At 50.6% G+C, this 18,668-nt stretch overlaps 1 protein-coding gene across 1 annotated transcript in view; it reads left to right on the forward strand.

Annotated features, from left to right (window-relative positions):
- fam193a (family with sequence similarity 193 member A) overlaps positions 1-13,775 on the forward strand; it is a gene marked incomplete at its 5' end in the record, with an annotated part of 50,380 nt that extends 36,605 nt beyond the window's left edge. Inside the window, 13 exons of the mRNA XM_080534856.1 lie at positions 828-998; positions 2,137-2,412; positions 4,408-4,660; positions 5,695-5,909; positions 6,000-6,270; positions 6,678-6,975; positions 7,524-7,707; positions 8,195-8,437; positions 9,902-10,602; positions 10,693-10,906; positions 11,114-11,243; positions 11,803-11,884; positions 12,594-13,775. Of these exons, the coding sequence (XP_080390982.1) occupies positions 828-998; positions 2,137-2,412; positions 4,408-4,660; positions 5,695-5,909; positions 6,000-6,270; positions 6,678-6,975; positions 7,524-7,707; positions 8,195-8,437; positions 9,902-10,602; positions 10,693-10,906; positions 11,114-11,243; positions 11,803-11,884; positions 12,594-12,687 (3,132 nt within the window). The 3' untranslated portion in view covers positions 12,688-13,775. The remainder of the gene's footprint in view (positions 1-827; positions 999-2,136; positions 2,413-4,407; positions 4,661-5,694; positions 5,910-5,999; positions 6,271-6,677; positions 6,976-7,523; positions 7,708-8,194; positions 8,438-9,901; positions 10,603-10,692; positions 10,907-11,113; positions 11,244-11,802; positions 11,885-12,593) is intronic.
- Positions 13,776-18,668: the final 4,893 nt, after the last annotated feature.

Here is an 18,668-nt window from a genome sequence, read left to right on the forward strand (position 1 = left end):
TAACTCTAAATATGTCTTATATTTTAGATTCCTCAAAGTAGCCACCCTTTGCTTTTTTGTTGTTAATAAAATAAATGTTGTTGTTGTTAATAAAATATATAATAATAATATTAAATATATATATATATAATAACATATTATTATTAACACATATTATATTTAATATTATTATAATATATTTTATTAACAACAAAAAAGCAAAGGGTGGCTACTTTGAGTAGTTTTGATGCCTTCAGTGAGAATCTACAATGTACCAAATAGTCATGAAAATAAAGGAAACGCATTGAATGAGAAGGCGTGTCCAAACTTTTGGCCTGTACTGTAGATATATATTTATGTATTATTGATACGTTTTTATGGATTATTTTATCACTTATTTACTTCACTTTATTTATTATGTTTATTATTTTTTTATTATTATTATTTTAATGTTTTTATGTATTATTTATTATTCATACACATGTATTTATTGTTTATTGTATTATATTTGTATTGTTTAAATGTATATATTCTATGTATCTGTTCATCTATATATGTTATATTGTTTCTTATTTATATATTCTACACGTGTGGTTACTGTACTATTACAGTAAGTTAAATATCTATATTACAATGTTAGGCGGACAAGCACGGACAAGCACATTTTGACTCAATCCGACTGTCTCTCCCCCTCCCCTCCCCCCCCCTCACCCCTCCCTTCCTCCCCCCCTCACCCCTCCCTTCCTCCCCCCTCACCCCTCCCTTCCTCCCCCCCTCACCCCTCCCTTCCTCCCCCCCTCACCCCTCCCTTCCTCCCCCCCTCACCCCTCCCTTCCTCCCCCCCTCAGTCTCCCAGGGTGAGCAGCAGCAGCAGCAGTTCGTCAGAGGGAGACGAGGAAGAGGAGGAGGAGGAGGAAGAGGAGGCAGATGGAGAGAGTGGTGGTGAGCCTCCAGGCCAGCAGAGGGAGCTCTCCCCAGGGAAGAGCAGCAGCCCCCCGCCCTCCTACCATCACCCACAGGTACGCTGCCCCCCCCCCCCCCCCCCCCTCCTACCATGAAGAAGACAGTATCTCCTCCTCAGTAGCAGAGTGACAGAGGACAGTGTCTCCTCCTCAGTAGCAGAGTGACAGAGGACAGTGTCTCCTCCTCAGTAGCAGAGTGACAGAGGACAGTGTCTCCTCCTCAGTAGCAGAGTGACAGAGGACAGTGTCTTCTCCTCGGTAGCAGAGTGACAGAGGACAGTATCTCCTCCTCAGTAGCAGAGTGACAGAGGACAGTGTCTCCTCCTCAGTAGCAGAGTGACAGAGGACAGTGTCTTCTCCTCAGTAGCAGAGTGACAGAGGACAGTGTCTCCTCCTCAGTAGCAGAGTGACAGAGGACAGTGTCTTCTCCTCGGTAGCAGAGTGACAGAGGACAGTATCTCCTCCTCAGTAGCAGAGTGACAGAGGACAGTGTCTCCTCCTCAGTAGCAGAGTGACAGAGGACAGTGTCTCCTCCTCAGTAGCAGAGTGACAGAGGACAGTGTCTCCTCCTCAGTAGCAGAGTGACAGAGGACAGTGTCTCCTCAGTAGCAGAGTGACAGAGGACAGTGTCTCCTCAGTAGTCAGTTCAGACATTTAAACATAAACAAACTGTATTGAAAATGGCCGTGATACGATAACTAGGTATCCCATCACAACTACGGAACTGAACTTCTCTGTTTGTATTGAAAACCTGGCCAACAATTTAATATACTCTCTATATAGTTTTATACAAATTACTGTGTACAAATTAGGCCAATAATTTGCATCTTCTTGTGACCCATCTAAATAAAGTGCAGAGAAGCAGCATCCGCAAACTGCAAATCTGTGCAAAAATCCTCGTTTATTATTGCGAGCTTTCGGTCATAGACCTCCTTCAGTCTGATCACGGATGAGCGGTGGTCTTTTCACTATTTTGACCCATCTAACAAATGAACAAATGTATGACATTCAAGTGAAGGATAACAGCGGCCATTTTGTTTGTCTGTTTGTTTGCTTGTTCGCCTGTGTGTGTGTGTGTGTGTGTGTGTGTGTGTGTGTCTGTGTCTGTGTCTGTGTCTGTGTCTGTGTCTGTGTCTGTGTCTGTGTCTGTGTCTGTGTCTGTGTCTGTGTGTGTGTGTGTGTGTGTCGCCACCAGATGGAGCAGCAGATGCAGCATGCGTGCGAGTGCCACGTGTGCAACCAGGACCCCACGGCCCTGGGCCCCCCCCCCTCCCTGCCCCCCAGCCGGCTCCACGCGCCCCCCCCACCCCCCGGGGGACACCAGTTCTTCTCCGACAAGCCCCCGTCCCACCCGGCCCTCCACCTGTACCCCCACATCCACGGCCACCTGCCCCTGCACAATCTGTCCCACCTCCCCCGGCCCCTCCTGCACCCCACGCTCTACCCCAGCTCTCCGCTCTCGCACAGCAAGGTGAGGAACTCCTCCCCCCTCACACACTCCCTCCCTCCCCATCACCAATCACAGCACTCCACAACATCGAACCCTCTCACTCCTGATCCTCTTTCCTGGGGGGGGTATTCCATCAACGTCGCTAAAGGAAAGAAATCCAGGCTTATTTTGATGTTAAGTCTTGTGGCTTGTAAAAACAAGCCTGGATTTCCCTTTAGAGACATTGATGGAATACCCCCCAGATCCTCACTCCTGGTGGAGAGCTGCTGCAGCTCTGCAGGCTTTCGATCGATCAATGTTTTGAAGATCGCTTGGTTCAGTCAGGTGTGTTCTCAACCCTCTCCTCGGGGCGCCCCAGCCGCACCACATATTTGATCTGTTCCACCACCAGCTCACCTGATTCAACTAATCAAGTACAAAGCAATTATGGTTTGTACTTGATTAGTTGAATCAGGTGAGCTGGTGGTGGAACAGATCAAATATGTGGAGCGGCTGGGGCGCCCCGAGGAGAGGGTTGAGAACCACTGTCAGTTAGCACTTGGCTGAGACAAACAAACCTGGACCCACTGCGGGACATTCTTCAGAACCAGGAAGTGAGGATCCCACTGCAGCTGTACTGGGCCTGGCCAGGGCCTGGTACTGGCATCAACACTGAGCTCAACCGAACCAAGCTGAGCCAGGCTATAGTTTCACAGTTTCACAGTTTATTGTTACGTCACAGTACACAAGTGTAAGAGAGTAAAATTCTTAGGCTTCGGTTCCTGTCATTGCAGCTCAAGACAATAAGGCAACAGGCATAATTCAAGATAGAAAAGTGACAGTAGTACAGGCATTGACATAAGAGACAAAACATGATGGACTGGGCTGTTCTGGTCACCAGCTGCACTTTACTGGGCTGTTCTGGTTACACATCCACCATAGCTGCTGTAACAGTGCTGGAAAGGACCAATTGAAAAGAAGATATCTGACACGTCATCTACTTGCCTTACAGGCTATTCTTTGTCTTGGAAAATTCAAGGGAATCTTCATTCATTCATTCTTTCATTCATTCATTGTTCAGTGTTTGTGTGACAAGGTAATCCTTGTTAGGTGGTATTTCTGTAGTTTTTCAGCTAAGGGAAGTTTCAATGATGCGTTTCCTCCTTGTCGGGGGATTTACGCCATGCAGAAGGAAGCACTATTCGTCTCTGCCTCCACCGTCAGTTCTCCTCTAGCTGTCATGGCGTACAGCCGCCACACGGGGGCGAGCTGGGTCAAGAGAGCTGAAACAGACTCTGGTGGTCGATCAGGTTTTGTAATATACTCTGAGGAACATAACGCTTTGATTTTGACCGCTTTTAACTAATTATGTCATCAAAGATGACAATTAAAGGTAGTTACTCTATCATTACCGAATATCAGGTAATAATTTGCTCTGAACTGTTGACGCGGTGTTGGAGACATGGTGGTGCAGAGCCCCTATTTGGGGAGAAACCTGATCTATCTTTCTCTGTGGGAAACCCCTGGATAAGTGAAGGGTGAACGCCTGAACGGAGAGCATAGCGTTGATCTATCTTTCTCTGTGGGAAACCCCTGGATAAGTGAAGGATGTGTAGCGTTGGATCTGTCCTCAAAAGGTTTATGGGTGTTATGTATGTGTGTTTTTGCTCTGAGTGTAAGAGCCTGTGTCGTGGGGAATGGGCGTTGTGTGACCTCTGACCCAAATATTAGGGTAGAAGAGTTTGAGGACCCCAAAGTTTGAGGACCCCAAAGTCTGAGGACCACAAAGTCTGAGGACCACAAAGTCTGAGGACCACAAAGTCTGAGGACCACAAAGTCTGAGAACCATAAAGTTTGAGAACCTTAAAGTTTGAGAACCTTAAAGTTTGAGAACCTTAAAGTTTGAGAACCACAAGGTTTGAGAACCCCAACGTTTGAGAACCCCAAAGTTTGAGGACCCCAAAGTTTGAGGACCGTCAGCTTCTGAGGTAATTTAACCACCACTGTCCTTCCCTGCCCCCTCTCCCCCCCCCCCAGCCGGTCCCTCCCCCAGCCGCCCCCACGTCGAACCACACCGGTCCCAAGCAGCAGGCCTTCAGCCCCTCCCTACCGGACCACGTCTACCAGAACTGCTTCAGCGGCGCCGGCCCCGGGACGGGCGGAGGGGCGGGGGGGGCGGGGGACTGGAACAGCTCCCTGCAGTGTCTGTCCCTGAAGTTTGAGAACATCTGCGACGCCACCATGATGAAGAACTGGAACCCCTCGGGCCTGCTGCAGGAACCCCTACCAGGTGAGAACCACTATAACTAGAACCAGGGGTGAACCCCTACCAGGTGAGATCTAGAACCAGGTGAGAACTAACTAGAACTAGAACCAGGGGTGAACCCCTACCAGGTGACATCTAGAACCAGGTGAGAACTAACTAGAACTAGAACCAGGGGTGAACCCCTACCAGGTGACATCTAGAACCAGGTGAGAACTAACTAGAACTAGAACCAGGGGTGAACCCCTACCAGGTGAGATATAGAACCAGGTGAGAACTCACTAGAACTAGAACCAGGGGTGAACCCCTACCAGGTGACATCTAGAACCAGGTGAGAACTAACTAGAACTAGAACCAGGGGTGAACCCCTACCAGGTGAGATCTAGAACCAGGTGAGAACTAACTAGAACTAGAACCAGGGGTGAACCCCTACCAGGTGAGATCTAGAACCAGGTGAGAACTAACTAGAACTAGAACCAGGGGTGAACCCCTACCAGGTGAGATCTAGAACCAGGTGAGAACTAACTAGAACTAGAACCAGGGGTGAACCCCTACCAGGTGAGATCTAGAACCAGGTGAGAACTAACTAGAACTAGAACCAGGGGTGAACCCCTACCAGGTGAGATCTAGAACCAGGTGAGAACTAACTAGAACTAGAACCAGGGGTGAACCCCTACCAGGTGAGATCGAGAACCAGGTGAGAACTAACTAGAACTAGAACCAGGGGTGAACCCCTACCAGGTGAGATCTAGAACCAGGTGAGAACTTACTAGAACTAGAACCAGGGGTGAACCCCTACCAGGTGAGATCTAGAACCAGGTGAGAACTAACTAGAACTAGAACCAGGGGTGAACCACTACCAGATGAGAAGAACTAGAACCAGGGGCAATACCAAACTGATCTAGAGTCAGTGTCCTTGCCTAGCTCATATGGCCCAGTACTATTTCTGACCCTAGACCCTACTGGTATATATACTACCTTAACCCTTCAGAGATGATAAAGGTGTCTAAATGCTAAATGTCAAAATGGATAACCGGCTGATTTGACTTCTGTGTCGACAGGTGACATGTTAGGACCGCCTCTCTCCGACGCCCCCCTCCAACCGCCCCTCTCCGGCCTCCACGGGGATCACGTCCTCCACCCCCCCTCCTCCATGCTGGACCCCCTCCCCCTCCCCCCTTCCTCCGCCTCCTCCTCCGCCCTCGAGCCCAAGCAGGAGAAGAAGAGCGGAGCTAAGAAGAAGTGTCTCTACAATTTCCAGGACGCCTTCATGGAAGTCCCCCTCCTCCCCAGAGGCAGCCACATAGACCTCCTCCACGACCCTTCCTCCTCCTCCTCCTCCTCCTCCCCCGCCATCGAGCCTCTGCCCCCCTCCTCCTCTTCCTCCTCCTCCTCCCCTCCCTCCTCCTCCTCCTCCTCTTCTGCTGCTGCTGCCGAGCCCAACAAGGAGAAGAAGAGCGGTGTCGCCAAGAAAAAGTGTCTCTACAATTTCCAGGATGCCTTCATGGAGGCAAACCGGGTCGCCATGGCGACCTCGGCCTCCACCTCCTCCTCCTCCTCCGTCTCCTGCGCTGCCACCACTGTCCAGTCAAGTAATAATCACATCCACCTCTCATCCAAAAGACCCAGCTCCCTAGGTAAAACTGGGTAGGAGGAGTGGCTAGGCTAGGCTAGGCTAGGCTAAAAGACCCAGCTCCCTAGGTAAAACTGGGTAGGAGGAGTGGCTAGGCTAGGCTAAAAGACCCAGCTACCTATGTAAAACTGGGTAGGAGGAGCCGCTAGGCTAAGCTAGGCTAAAAGACCCAGGTCCCTAGGTAAAACTGGGTAGGACGAGTGGCTAGGCTAGGCTAGGCTAAAAGACCTAGCTGTCTAGGTAAAACTGGGTAGGAGGAGCCGCTATGCTAGGATAGAATGTGTTCTAGTGCCCTCTAGCTTAGGGTTCTGTCATCTTCTTCTCCATCTTCACTTCCTCAGCTATGATTTGCATGTTTTCTCTGACGCACGTCTGTGTCTCTCTTGTGTTCACCTCTTCTCTCTCGGCCAGGTGAGGTATTTCACAATCTAGGTAAAGAGGACCACCGGCAGCCCAGCCCGGTCGCCCCTAGGAACAGCCCCACGGGGGGCCTGGCGTCCCTCCCCCCGCTCTCGGGCCCGGCCCTGCCTCCCCCCGCCCTCCCCACCACCACGCACCTCCCCAGCATGGGCTCGCAGCCCTTCCCAAAGACTGTAACTCCAGCCCCAGGCTTCATGGAGGCCCACCAGGGCCTGTGCCTGTCCCCCGCCGAGCCCCCCAACTGCCCCCCGGCCGAGGGTCCCATCAGTGCCCCACCCAGCGTCTGCAGGTCAGTGACCTTTGACCCCTTGACCTTTGACCTCCGTTACAGACACACCCCTTATCACTAGAACAGCCGTGCCTTGTTGACCTACTATAAGAGCCGCCTCGGGGGTCAAATGACCATAGTCTTTACAACGGGAAGCTGCTATTTACACACAACGACCACTAGTTGGCCGTCTTGTAAATTAGCCTGCCCTCCTACACATACAAAACTGTAAAATAGCTTCATACTATCTTATCCTGATGTGGTTTAAAAAATGTAAGGATACTGGGTGGTAGAACGCACATATCTAGGAAACATCATGAAAGGAGGGTCCTGAAATTCGATCGAATGCAAAGATATAAAAAGATTTTTACTCACCCACGGCTGTTCTAGTGTTGATGTTAATGTTTCTTGCTGAGATGTCCAGCGTTACCGAGACGACAACGTGCAACTGTGACACGTCTTCACGTCTGTCCAAAGTCTTATTTCTCTATCAGTTCCTCGTTGCGACCCCCACCCAGCCTTGTCCCCCTGTTCTGACCCTCCCTGCCTGTGACCCTTGACCTCCCCAGTGACCCTGAGTGCGAGGGCCACCGCTGCGAGGCTAGGGCGTACGATCACCATGGTTACGACGGAGAGGAGAGCCAGGACGAGGACAGCTGCTCGGAGCACAGCTCCTCCACCTCCACCTCCACCAATCAGAAGGAAGGGAAATACTGCGACTGCTGCTACTGCGAGTTCTTCGGCCACGGAGGGGTAAGAGACCCCCCCCCCCCCCAACACACACACACACACACACACACACACACACACTGTTTCCTTGTCAGTTAGATCGGTGGTCAAGCTTTTGAGGGGAAATAATAGAAGTGAATGAAGGATTACAGAGACTACATGTCTTTTTGAAACATCTTCATTTATACGTTATACTTTATCTAAACGTCCCTCTTTTTCTTTCTTTCCTTCCTTCCTTTCTCCCTCCCTCCCTCCCTCCCACTCCCCTTCCCTCCCTCTCCCTTCCTCCCTCCCTCCCTCTCTCCCTCCCTCCCTCTCTCCTTCCCTCCCTCTCTCCTTCCCTCCCTCTCTCCTTCCCTCCCTCTCTTCCTACGTCCCTTCCTCCTTCATCCCACCCTTCCTCCTTCCGTCCCTCCCTCCCTTCCTTCCCCCTTCCTCCCTCCCCCACCTTCCGTCCCTCCCACCCTTCCGTCCCTCCTTCCCTCCCTCCTCCCTCCCTCCCTCCCTCCAGCCCCCCGCGGCCCCTACCAGCCGTAACTACGCAGAGATGCGTGAGAAGCTGCGTCTGCGGCTGACCAAGCGCAAGGAGGAGCAGCCGAAGCGCGAGGAGGCGCAGCCCCCCGTGGAGCGTGACGGGGGCGTCACGGAGGACCACCGCAGGGTGGAGGACCTGCTGCAGTTCATCAACAGCGCCGACAACAAGCCCGCCTCCAGCTCCAAGGCCGCCAAACGGGCCCGCCACAAACAGAAGAAGGTTGGCTTTTTTGTTGTTGTTGTTGTCGTATTTTCCACAATTTATCACAAGTCCTCTCTCCCTTCCTCCCTCCTTCCCTCCCTCTCCCTCTCTCCCTCCCTCCCTCCCTCCCCCTCCTACATACATACATACATACATACATACATACATACATACATACATACATACATACATATAAACATTATACATAGCCAGATATCCATAAAAGTAAAAAAAATAACACAAACAAAATGAAATTACAAAGAAGTGATACTACATTATCATGCTGTCAGATTCCATATCTTCAAAAAAGGTTAAGAAAGGTAGTAGGTAGCCAAATAGTGAAGGATTTCCTAGTAGATCCTCTAACACTATCTAATCTTCTCCAATGTAATATGGTACCTGACCTCCTTGACCCAATGACTATACTGTATGTAGGTGGAATAGGATCCTTCCTTTTAAACAATATCAGTCTTCTAGCCAGGAAAGAGCAGAAGGCCAACATGCTGGTCTCCCACCATCTAAGAGGGGTGTGGAGAAGGTAGCTTTTAACTGTTGGGCCTGTTAAAACTGTTGTTTTAACGTTTTATCAAGGGTTTATTAAGGGTTGACCGGACACAGATTAAGTCCTGGACCAGATCTGGGTTCAAGTACTGTTTTGACACGTCTGTCATGGACTCAATGACATTTATAATCGAGAACAACCGTTGGAGATGCATATTAATCTAGGATTTACTAAGATTAATCTGTCCTGGAAACCTCATTGGTTAACCTCATTGTATCAACAATATTTTCATTGTCGAAATGGGAGTTTGGAAGTACGCTGAAACTATCAAAGCTGTGTTCCTAAACAAATGATTGTGTCTGTCTGTGTTTCTCACTGTGTCTCTCTCTCTGTCTGCCTCTCTCTCTGTCTGCCTCTCTGTCTGTGTCTCTCTCTCTGCCTCTCTCTGTCTCTCTCTGTCCGTCTCTCTCTCTGTCTCTCTCTCTCTGTCTCTGTCTCTGTCTGTCCGTCTCTCTGTGTCTCTCTCTCTCTCTGTCCGTCTCTCTGTCTCTCTGTCTCTGTCTCTGTCTCTGTCTGTCCGTCTCTCTGTGTCTCTCTCTCTCTCTGTCTCTCTCTGTCCGTCTCTGTCTCTCTCTCTCTGTCTCTGTCTGTCCGTCTCTCTGTGTCTCTCTCCCTCTCTCTCCCTCTGTCTCTCTCTGTCTGTCTCTCTGTGTCTCTCTCTCTGTCTCTCTCTCTGTCTCTCTCTCTCTGTCTCTGTCTGTCCGTCTCTCTGTGTCTCTCTCCCTCTCTGTCTCTCTCTGTCCGTCTCTCTCCCTCTCTGTCTCTCTCTGTCCGTCTCTCTCTCTCTGTCTCTGTCTCTGTCTGTCCGTCTCTCTGTGTCTCTCTCCCTCTCTGTCTGTCTGCCTGCCTGTCTGCTTCTCTGTCTGTCCCTCTACCTGTCTGTCTCTCTACCTGTCTCTCTCTGCCTGTCTGTCTGTCAGATGGACGAGAAGGCGCGCGTGGAGGCGGAGGTGCGCGAGCGTGAGGAGGAGCAGCAGCGCAGGAGGGAGGAGGAGGAGGAGGCGCTGCAGAGGGAGGAGGAGGAGGAGGCGCTGCAGAGGGAGGAGGAGGAGGAGGCGCTGCAGAGGGAACTCCTGCGCCTCCAGGAGTTGCAGCACCTCCGCGCCGCCAAGAAGAAAAAGAAGGAGAAGGCCAAGGAGCCCCCCTGCTCCACCCCCGCCCCCGCCCCCCAGAACAACCCCCAGCCCCTCAGACAGACGGCCCAGAACGTCCTGGAGACCCTCAGCCTCCAGAACGGCAAGAGCCACCCGCTCCTCCACAGCCTCATGCGCCTCCCCTCCGGGGGGGGGCACAAGGAGCCCCGGCTGGACCACCTGCCCCACCCCCACCACCCCCACCCCCACAACCACCTCCACCCCCACCCCCACCCCGAGGCCCCCGTCAACGGGCGGCCTGCCCCCAGCCCCACACCCACCCTCCCTCCCGTCTCCTCGCAGCACAGCCCAAAGACCCCCAGAGAGAAGACGACGACGACCCCCCCCGTCACCCGGACGACCCCGCCCGCCCCCCTCCCCCTCCACCACCACCACAGTCACGCTCACGCTGCCCCGCCCCCCCTGCCGACGGAGACCAACGGCAAAGCCAGGCCCAAGCAGCAGCAGCATCACCACCAGCCCCCCAGGCTCGTCCCCCCCACCCCCACCCCCACCCCCAGCCTGGAGACTCCTCCTCTTCCTCCTCCGGTGGTGAAGAAATCCCCCGAGACGCCCAGGATGACGAGCTCAGCAGAATCAGCACCTCCTCCTCCCCCCAAGATGGTGAACGGAAACAGCACCTCCACCTCCTCCTCCTCCTCCTCCAACACCCCCTCCTCCATACTGGACGCCAAAGCCACCCCCACCCCCACCCCCACCCGACCCAGGCCCGTTCCGGAAGACTCCCCGGTCCCGGTTCTGGTGGCGGTTCCTCCCCAGAGGAGCGGCTCGGTGGCGGGCAAGAAGCATCACCTCAGCCACGGGGGGCCGAGGGAGGAGAGGAGGAGCAGCCCCCCGCTGCCCCCGCCGCCGCCGCCCTCGTCTGGGTCTACTAACTCCACCCCCCCGCCGCCACCTCCTACACCTCCTTCTCAGCCCTCCGCCCCCCCCCACCACCACCCCCACCCCCACCACCACCACCACCACCACACGGAGCAGCAGCAGCAGCCTCAGCAGAACGGGAAGCCGCCCCCCCACCCCAGCGCAGCAGAGCCCCCCCCCCTGCCCAAAGGCAACAAGGCCAAGAAGAACAAGAAGAAGAAGGGGGACAAGACGGGCAACTCTATAGGTGGGTGGGTGGCTTAGCTTAGCTTTCAGGTGGGGAGCGGGGTGGAGTGGGTGGGTGGGTGGCTTAGCTTAGCTTTCAGGTGGGGAGCGGGGTGGAGTGGGTGGGTGGGTAGGTGGGTTGGTGGGTGGGTGGATGAATGAATGAATGAATGGGTGGGTGGATGATTGGAAGGGTGGGTGGATGGAAGGATGGGTTGGTGGGTGGAGTGGGTGGGTGGGTGGATGGAAGGAGTGGATAGGTGGGTGGAGTGGGTGGGTGGAAGGATGGGTTGGTGGGTGGATGAATGAATGAATGGGTGGGTGGATGATTGGAAGGGTGGGTGGGTTGGATGGATGGATGGGTAGGTGGGTGATTGGATGGGTGGGTGGATGTGTCAGTGGCACCTCTCAGTCACGTTGGTGGGTGGATGATTGGAAGGGTGGGTTGGATGGGTGCCCTAAATGACTCCACGGAGACTGTCCCTGTAATCTCAAACTGTAAGTCGCTTTGGATAAAAGTGTCGGCTAAAGGGTTAAAATGACAAATGTAAAAATGTTCTCCTGTGCTTCCTCCCTCCCAGATGACGTGTTCCTGCCCAAAGACATCGACCTGGACAGCACAGAGATGGACGAGACTGAGAGGGAGGTGGAGTACTTCAAAAGGTACGGCCTCACCTAGGGGAAATCAGAGGACAGGATCAGAGGACTCCTTGTGAGCCCGTCCTCCGATTTCTACCTCCACCAGCCTCCCCTGGGTGTCACTCATGCTTTACACTGGTTGAAAGGCTTTTCTGAAGTAGTAGAACATCTTCTCAACCACTGTGTCTCTTACAATACATCTTTTCATCAGTCAGTCAATCAGGTTTAATGGTATAGCACCTCTAACAAAAACAGGTTTGTTCCAAAGTGGTTAGGGTTAGGGTTGTTCCAACCAGTTGGTTAAAGGGGTAGTGCTGGGCCTGAGTTGGACTGGTGATCAAGGCAGGGCAAGTTTATTTGTATAGCACATTTCATACAACAGGGGCAATTCAAAGTGCTTTATTAAAAAATACAGCAAGAGGAGCATAGTAAGAAAATAAAAATGTAAATAGCTAAAACATTTAATAAGACAATAATTAATGGAAAAAAGACATTGATAGAAGTGTTTGTGTTTAATCATAACTGCTCAGTGGTGGGTCATGAGTTCAAATCCCACCTGGGAACACCACCACTAGTGTGTCCTTGAGTAAGACACTCAGCCCTAAGTTACACCAGGGAGACTGTCCCTGTAATCTCTAGTTGTAAGTTGCTTTGGATAAAAGCGTCAGATAAATGGTTCAAATGTAAAACATGTAAATGTTAAAGTCTTGTATCTCTCTCTCTCTGTCTCCAGGTTCTGTTTGGATTCTGCCAGGCAGACCCGACAGCGGCTGTCCATCAACTGGTCCAACTTTAGCTTGAAGAAAGCCACCTTCGCTGCCCACTGAAGGGCATTCTGGGTAGAATGAAGAGACTGGCAGGAAGCAATCAGCTCCCCCCACCCCCACCCCCACCATCTCTATCTCCATCTCCATCACGACCCTCTACGCTGACTGTTGACCCCGACCCCTTGACCCCCCACCACTCCTGCTGTGCCCCCAAACCGCGCCCCCCCCCCAACCCCCACACTGCTGCCTTGTTGGTGTCGCTGAGCTGATGGTCCCTTCCTGGACCCATCTAGGCTGATGATGATGATGATGATGAAGATGATAAAGCTCTCGATGAACTCTGAGGGAAAAAAAATTATTTGGAAAAAAAAATGAAAATGGCACACACACACAAATGAAATGAAAAAAAAATCACAAAATGCTACTTTCTACCTGATTTTTTTTTCTCTCTCTCTCGCACCGCGCTTGTGTGCTTTTAAGTCTGTGAGTGGGGCATTTCTCATTGACTTAAGCCATTTGTTACGATTTTATTTATCCTCTTTTTTTTCGTTTTTTTCCGGCTGGGGGTTGCCTCCGGCTTTCCAGTAGTGAAGATGCTCAACTATGTTTGGACGGATTTCCGAAAAACAGTGGACACACGAGAGAAAAAAAAATGCTGATAAAAGAAGAGTAATATGATGATGAATTTATGATGAATTTAAAAGCCTTTAATTCTGTTAATGTGGCTTACTGTCCCCCCTGTTACCCACAATTCCTAGCACGGCATCTCATTCAGACAACTGAGAAAGGGAATGGCCCCTACCCCAACTACCCTCTCTTAACCGAGGGGAAGGCTTGATACTTGACAACGTTCTTTTTTTGGTTTTTCAGTTCCATTTAACAAAACCGTTTAAGTTTAAAAGTGTACCAGTTACAGGTTTTTCTTTTGTTTTTCGTTTTGTTTTTCTGTTATTTTATTTTTTTTCCGACTTGTAGCCAGCTTGTATCAGAATACTTTGAGAAAGAAATTGAAAAGAACAATACTCACACTATCAATCTGTTATAGAGTGTATATTGTATTAACACTGAAGCCAACCTGGCTACTTTTTAACATATTGTTAAGTAATATTAAAATCTTGTCTTTCTTTTTTGAAAGATGGAATACAGTAGTACGGCAGCAGAGTGTGTCTTGTGTCCGACCTTATTTCCTGGTTGCACGTCTTTGCAGATCTGGGAAAAAACACATATTTCGTACGTATTTCAATGTTGAGTTTTATTTAATATTTTTTTTATTTTTATCATGGTGCTTCATTTAACTTGTCAATCACAATGGCAGCACTCAGAAGTGCAGACGCGTGGCCTGGGGTGGTCCAGTGGTCCTGGGGTGGTCCAGTGGTCCTGGGGTGGTCCAGTGGTCTCGCACCATGGCCTGGGGTGGTCCAGTGGTCTAGCACCATGTCCTGGGGTGGTCCAGTGGTCTAGCACCATGTCCTGGGGTGGTCCAGTGGTCTCGCACCATGTCCTGGGGTGGTCCAGTGGCCTAGCACCATGGCCTGGGGTGGTCCAGTGGTCCTGGGGTGGTCCAGTGGTCTAGCACCATGTCCTGGGGTGGTCCAGTGGTCTAGCACCATGTCCTGGGGTGGTCCAGTGGTCTAGCACCATGGCCTGGGGTGGTCCAGTGGTCTAGCACCATGTCCTGGGGTGGTCCAGTGGTCTAGCACCATGTCCTGGGGTGGTCCAGTGGTCTAGCACCATGGCCTGGGGTGGTCCAGTGGTCTAGCACCATGGCCTGGGGTGGTCCAGTGGTCTAGTACTATGGTCTAGGGTGGTCCAGTGGTCTAGCACCATGGCCTGGGGTGGTCCAGTGGTCTAGTACTATGGTCTAGGGTGGTCCAGTGGTCTAGTACTATGGTCTAGGGTGGTCCAGTGGTCTAGCACCATGGCCTGCGGTGGTCCAGTGGTCTAGCACCAGGGCCTGGGGTGGTCCAGTGGTTTAGCACCATGGCCTGGGGTGGTCCAGTTGTCTAGCACCATGGCCTGGGGTGGTCCAGTGGTCTAGCACCATGGCCTGGGGTGGTCCAGTGGTCTAGCACCATGGCCTGGGTTGGTCCAGTGGTCTAGCACCATGGTCTGGGGTGGTCCAGTGGTCTAGCACCATGGCCTGGGGTGGTCCAGTGGTCTAGCACCATGGCCTGGGGTGGTCCAGTGGTCTAGCTCCATGGCCTGGGGTGGTCCAGTGGTCTAGCACCAGGGCCTGGGGTGGTCCAGTGGTCTAGCTCCATGGCCTGGGGTGGTCCAGTGGTCTAGCACCATGGCCTGCGGTGGTCCAGTGGTCTAGCAACAGGGCCTGGGGTGGTCCAGTGGTCTAGCACCATGGCCTGGGGTGGTCCAGTGGACCAGCCCCGCCGTCTACAGTGCACACATATGCCCATGTCAGCATGGGTTCGAATCCGGCCCATGCCCTGCTGACATGCCCTCTCTCTCTCCCTTCTTCTCCTTACTTTCCTGTCTGTCTTCACTGTATCTGTCCAATAAAATGAAAAATATGAGAGGGACTGCCCCACTCAGGAAAAAATAATGTGAAAAAAACCGCAGCACGCAAGGCTAGCTAAATCAAACACGCCAATTTTTTTTTTTTTACCATTTAAAAGATACAGGCTACCTAGCGACTCTGTAACAGCGCCACTGTCAGCCGGTTGGTGGCGTTGAGTCACTGCGCTCTGAGGGAAATGCAGTAACTGCCCCCCCCCCACCTCGCTGACTCTGTGTTCCATGTTACTTGTTGTTGTTACTTGTTGTTTTTGTGTTTCCCCATGTGTATCCTATATTGTCAGCGTCTTTGAGCCTCGGAAAAGCGCTATATAAATTTAATAAATTATTATTATTATTAACATTCGGGTGGGGGCCTTGTGGATAGTGAGTTGGACGGGTGATCAGAAGGTCATGAGTTCAAATCCCACATGGGGAAGGAACACCACCCTTGAGTGAAGCACTTAGCCCTCAGTTACTCCAGGGAGACTGTCCCAGTAATCTAATTGTAAGTCGCTTTGGATTAAAAGCGTCTGTTGCTAAATGTTTAAAATGTAAAAACAAAATGGGAAATGCAACAATAGGTCGTCACTCGGAACAGCTGTCGACCATTCAGTGTTGAGATATGACTGTGCCCTGTGTTAATAGTGTTAGTCAGGACCATGCCATGCTGTAGGAAGGGTTAATAGTATTAATAGTGTTAGTCAGGACCATGCTCTAGGAAGGGTTAATAGTGTTAGGACCAGGCCATGCTGTAGGAAGGGTTAGGGTTAATAGTGTTAGGACCAGGCCATGCTGTAGGAAGGGTTAGTGTTAATAGTGTTAGTCAGGCCCATGCTGTAGGAAGGGTTAATAGTGTTAGTCAGGCCCATGCTGTAGGAAGGGTTAATAGTGTTAGTCAGGACCAGGCCATGCTGTAGGAAGGGTTAATAGTGTTAGTCAGGACCATGCTGTAGGAAGGGTTAATAGTGTTAGGACCAGGCCATGCTGTAGGAAGGGTTAGGGTTAATAGTGTTAGTCAGGACCATGCTGTAGGAAGGGTTAGGGTTAATAGTGTTAGTCAGGACCATGCTGTAGGAAGGGTTAGTGTTAATAGTGTTAGGACCAGGCCATGCTGTAGGAAGGGTTAGGGTTAATAGTGTTAGTCAGGACCATGCTGTAGGAAGGGTTAGGGTTAATAGTGTTAGTCAGGACCATGCTGTAGGAAGGGTTAGGGTTAATAGTGTTAGTCAGGACCATGCTGTAGGAAGGGTTAATAGTGTTAGTCAGGACCATGCTGTAGGAAGGGTTAATAGTGTTAGTCAGGACCATGCTGTAGGAAGGGTTAATAGTGTTAGTCAGGCCATGCTGTAGGAAGGGTTAATAGTGTTAATAGTGTTAGTCAGGACCGTGCTGTAGGAAGGGTTAATAGTGTTAATAGTGTTAGTCAGGACCGTGCTGTAGGAAGGGTTAATAGTGTTAATAGTGTTAGTCAGGACCGTGCTGTAGGAAGGGTTAATAGTGTTAATAGTGTTAGTCAGGCCATGCTGTAGGAAGGGTTAATAGTGTTAATAGTGTTAGTCAGGACCATGCTGTAGGAAGGGTTAATAGTGTTAGGACCAGGCTATGCTGTAGGAAGGGTTAGTGTTGATAGTGTTAGGACCAGGCCATGCTGTAGGAAGGGTTAGGGTTAATAGTGTTAGTCAGGACCAGGCCATGCTGTAGGAAGGGTTAATAGTGTTAGTCAGGACCATGCTGTAGGAAGGGTTAATAGTGTTAGGACCAGGCCATGCTGTAGGAAGGGTTAGGGTTAATAGTGTCAGGACCAGGCCATGCTGTAGGAAGGGTTAGTGTTGATAGTGTTAGGACCAGGCCATGCTGTAGGAAGGGTTAATAGTGTTAGTCAGGACCATGCTGTAGGAAGGGTTAATAGTGTTAGGACCAGGCCATGCTGTAGGAAGGGTTAGGGTTAATAGTGTCAGGACCAGGCCATGCTGTAGGAAGGGTTAGTGTTAATAGTGTTAATAGTGTTAGGACCAGGCCATGCTGTAGGAAGGGTTAGTGTTAATAGTGTTAATAGTGTCAGGACCATGCTGTAGGAAGGGTTAGTGTTAATAGTGTTAGTCAGGACCATGCTGTAGGAAGGTGAGAAGGTACCCTCCTCTAGGTGGATGACAGACTGGGTTAGTGCTTTCCCCTAGGAGGGACATGAAGGGTGGTGATAACGCCATGTCTGTGTTCTCTTTGAAAGTCACAATCTCGGCCTCGAAGTCCCACACTTTTCGGCGCGGTATTCCAAATGTTTCATTCGGTTCAGAATGATCCAGATTTCTTCTTTCTTGCTAACCAGGATCAGGTGGATCTGGCTGATTTTTCCCCTCAACGACTCCAAAACTGTCAGGTAGATCTGATCCTGGATATCAACAACGACAACAACAACAACAACAATAGATTAAATGTTTTGCTGGACCCTAGTGGTGATGTTTGAGGGGTGGGGTGAGGTACTCGTTGGCTAGTCCCTGTCATCTACCGTAGGGGAGGCTGGTGGAGGTAGAAATGGGAGGACGGGCTCATTGTCACGCATGGAACAGAATGAGCAATGGCAGGTGTTTGATGCCGTCGGTCATTACGTTCTGACACGCGTGTCGGCCGCCATTCCTTATTCCGTCCCATGCGTCACAAAGAGCCCGTCCTCCGATTTCTACCTCCACCAGCCTCCCCTGCTGTTGAGCTAGCTGCTAGCAGACAAGATGATGGTTGGTCATTTATTATTGCGTTTATGGAGGTTTATTGGGACACAGGCACACTCATTGTGACATCACTGCTGACAGGCACACCCACTATGACGTCACTCACTATGACATCACTGTTGACAGTCAGTGTTACTGGGAAGCTGGCTGTGGTCAGAGGACAAATTAAAGAGGTAGTCCACCCTAAAACCTAATAATAATAATAATAATAACAACCTTTATTTGTATAGAGCTTTTCCTGCAAACATTGCAGCTCAAAGTGCTTTAATCATTATATAGTCATCATTTAATTATTTAGTCATTCAAAGGCAATATTAAAAAGATGTGTTTTTAGTCTTGACTTGAACATATTTGCTGAGGTTGCATCCCTAATGTAAACTGGCAGTGCATTCCACAATTTGTGTGCATAAAATGAGAATGCAGCCTCACCAAATCTCTTCTTTTGTACATGTGGTACACAGAGAAAACCAGCGTCAGAAGACCTGAGAGCTCTATTGGGCTGATATGCTCAGCAAAAGGTCTGAACATATTCAATAATGTTGTTGTCATGGGCGCTTCCTATCTAGAGGTGTCAGAGCTACATACCATAATGTCCTCTGCAGGGGAGGTTGGTGGAGGTAGAAATCGGAGGATGGGCTCATTGTAATTGCAAGCCTCCCCTGTTACTATGAAAGGGTCTGGTCTGAGCTGGGTGGACAGAAGCCATTGAAGGGAATGTTGCTTATTTTGCACTCTGTGGGAAAAAATGTAAAGCTATTTCTCTCTCTCTAACACACACACACACACACTCTCTCATTCTCTCTT

Source organism: Nansenia antarctica (assembly GCF_963989245.1).
Source record: "Nansenia antarctica genome assembly, chromosome: 6".
Classification (NCBI taxonomy): Eukaryota; Metazoa; Chordata; class Actinopteri; order Argentiniformes; family Microstomatidae; genus Nansenia; species Nansenia antarctica.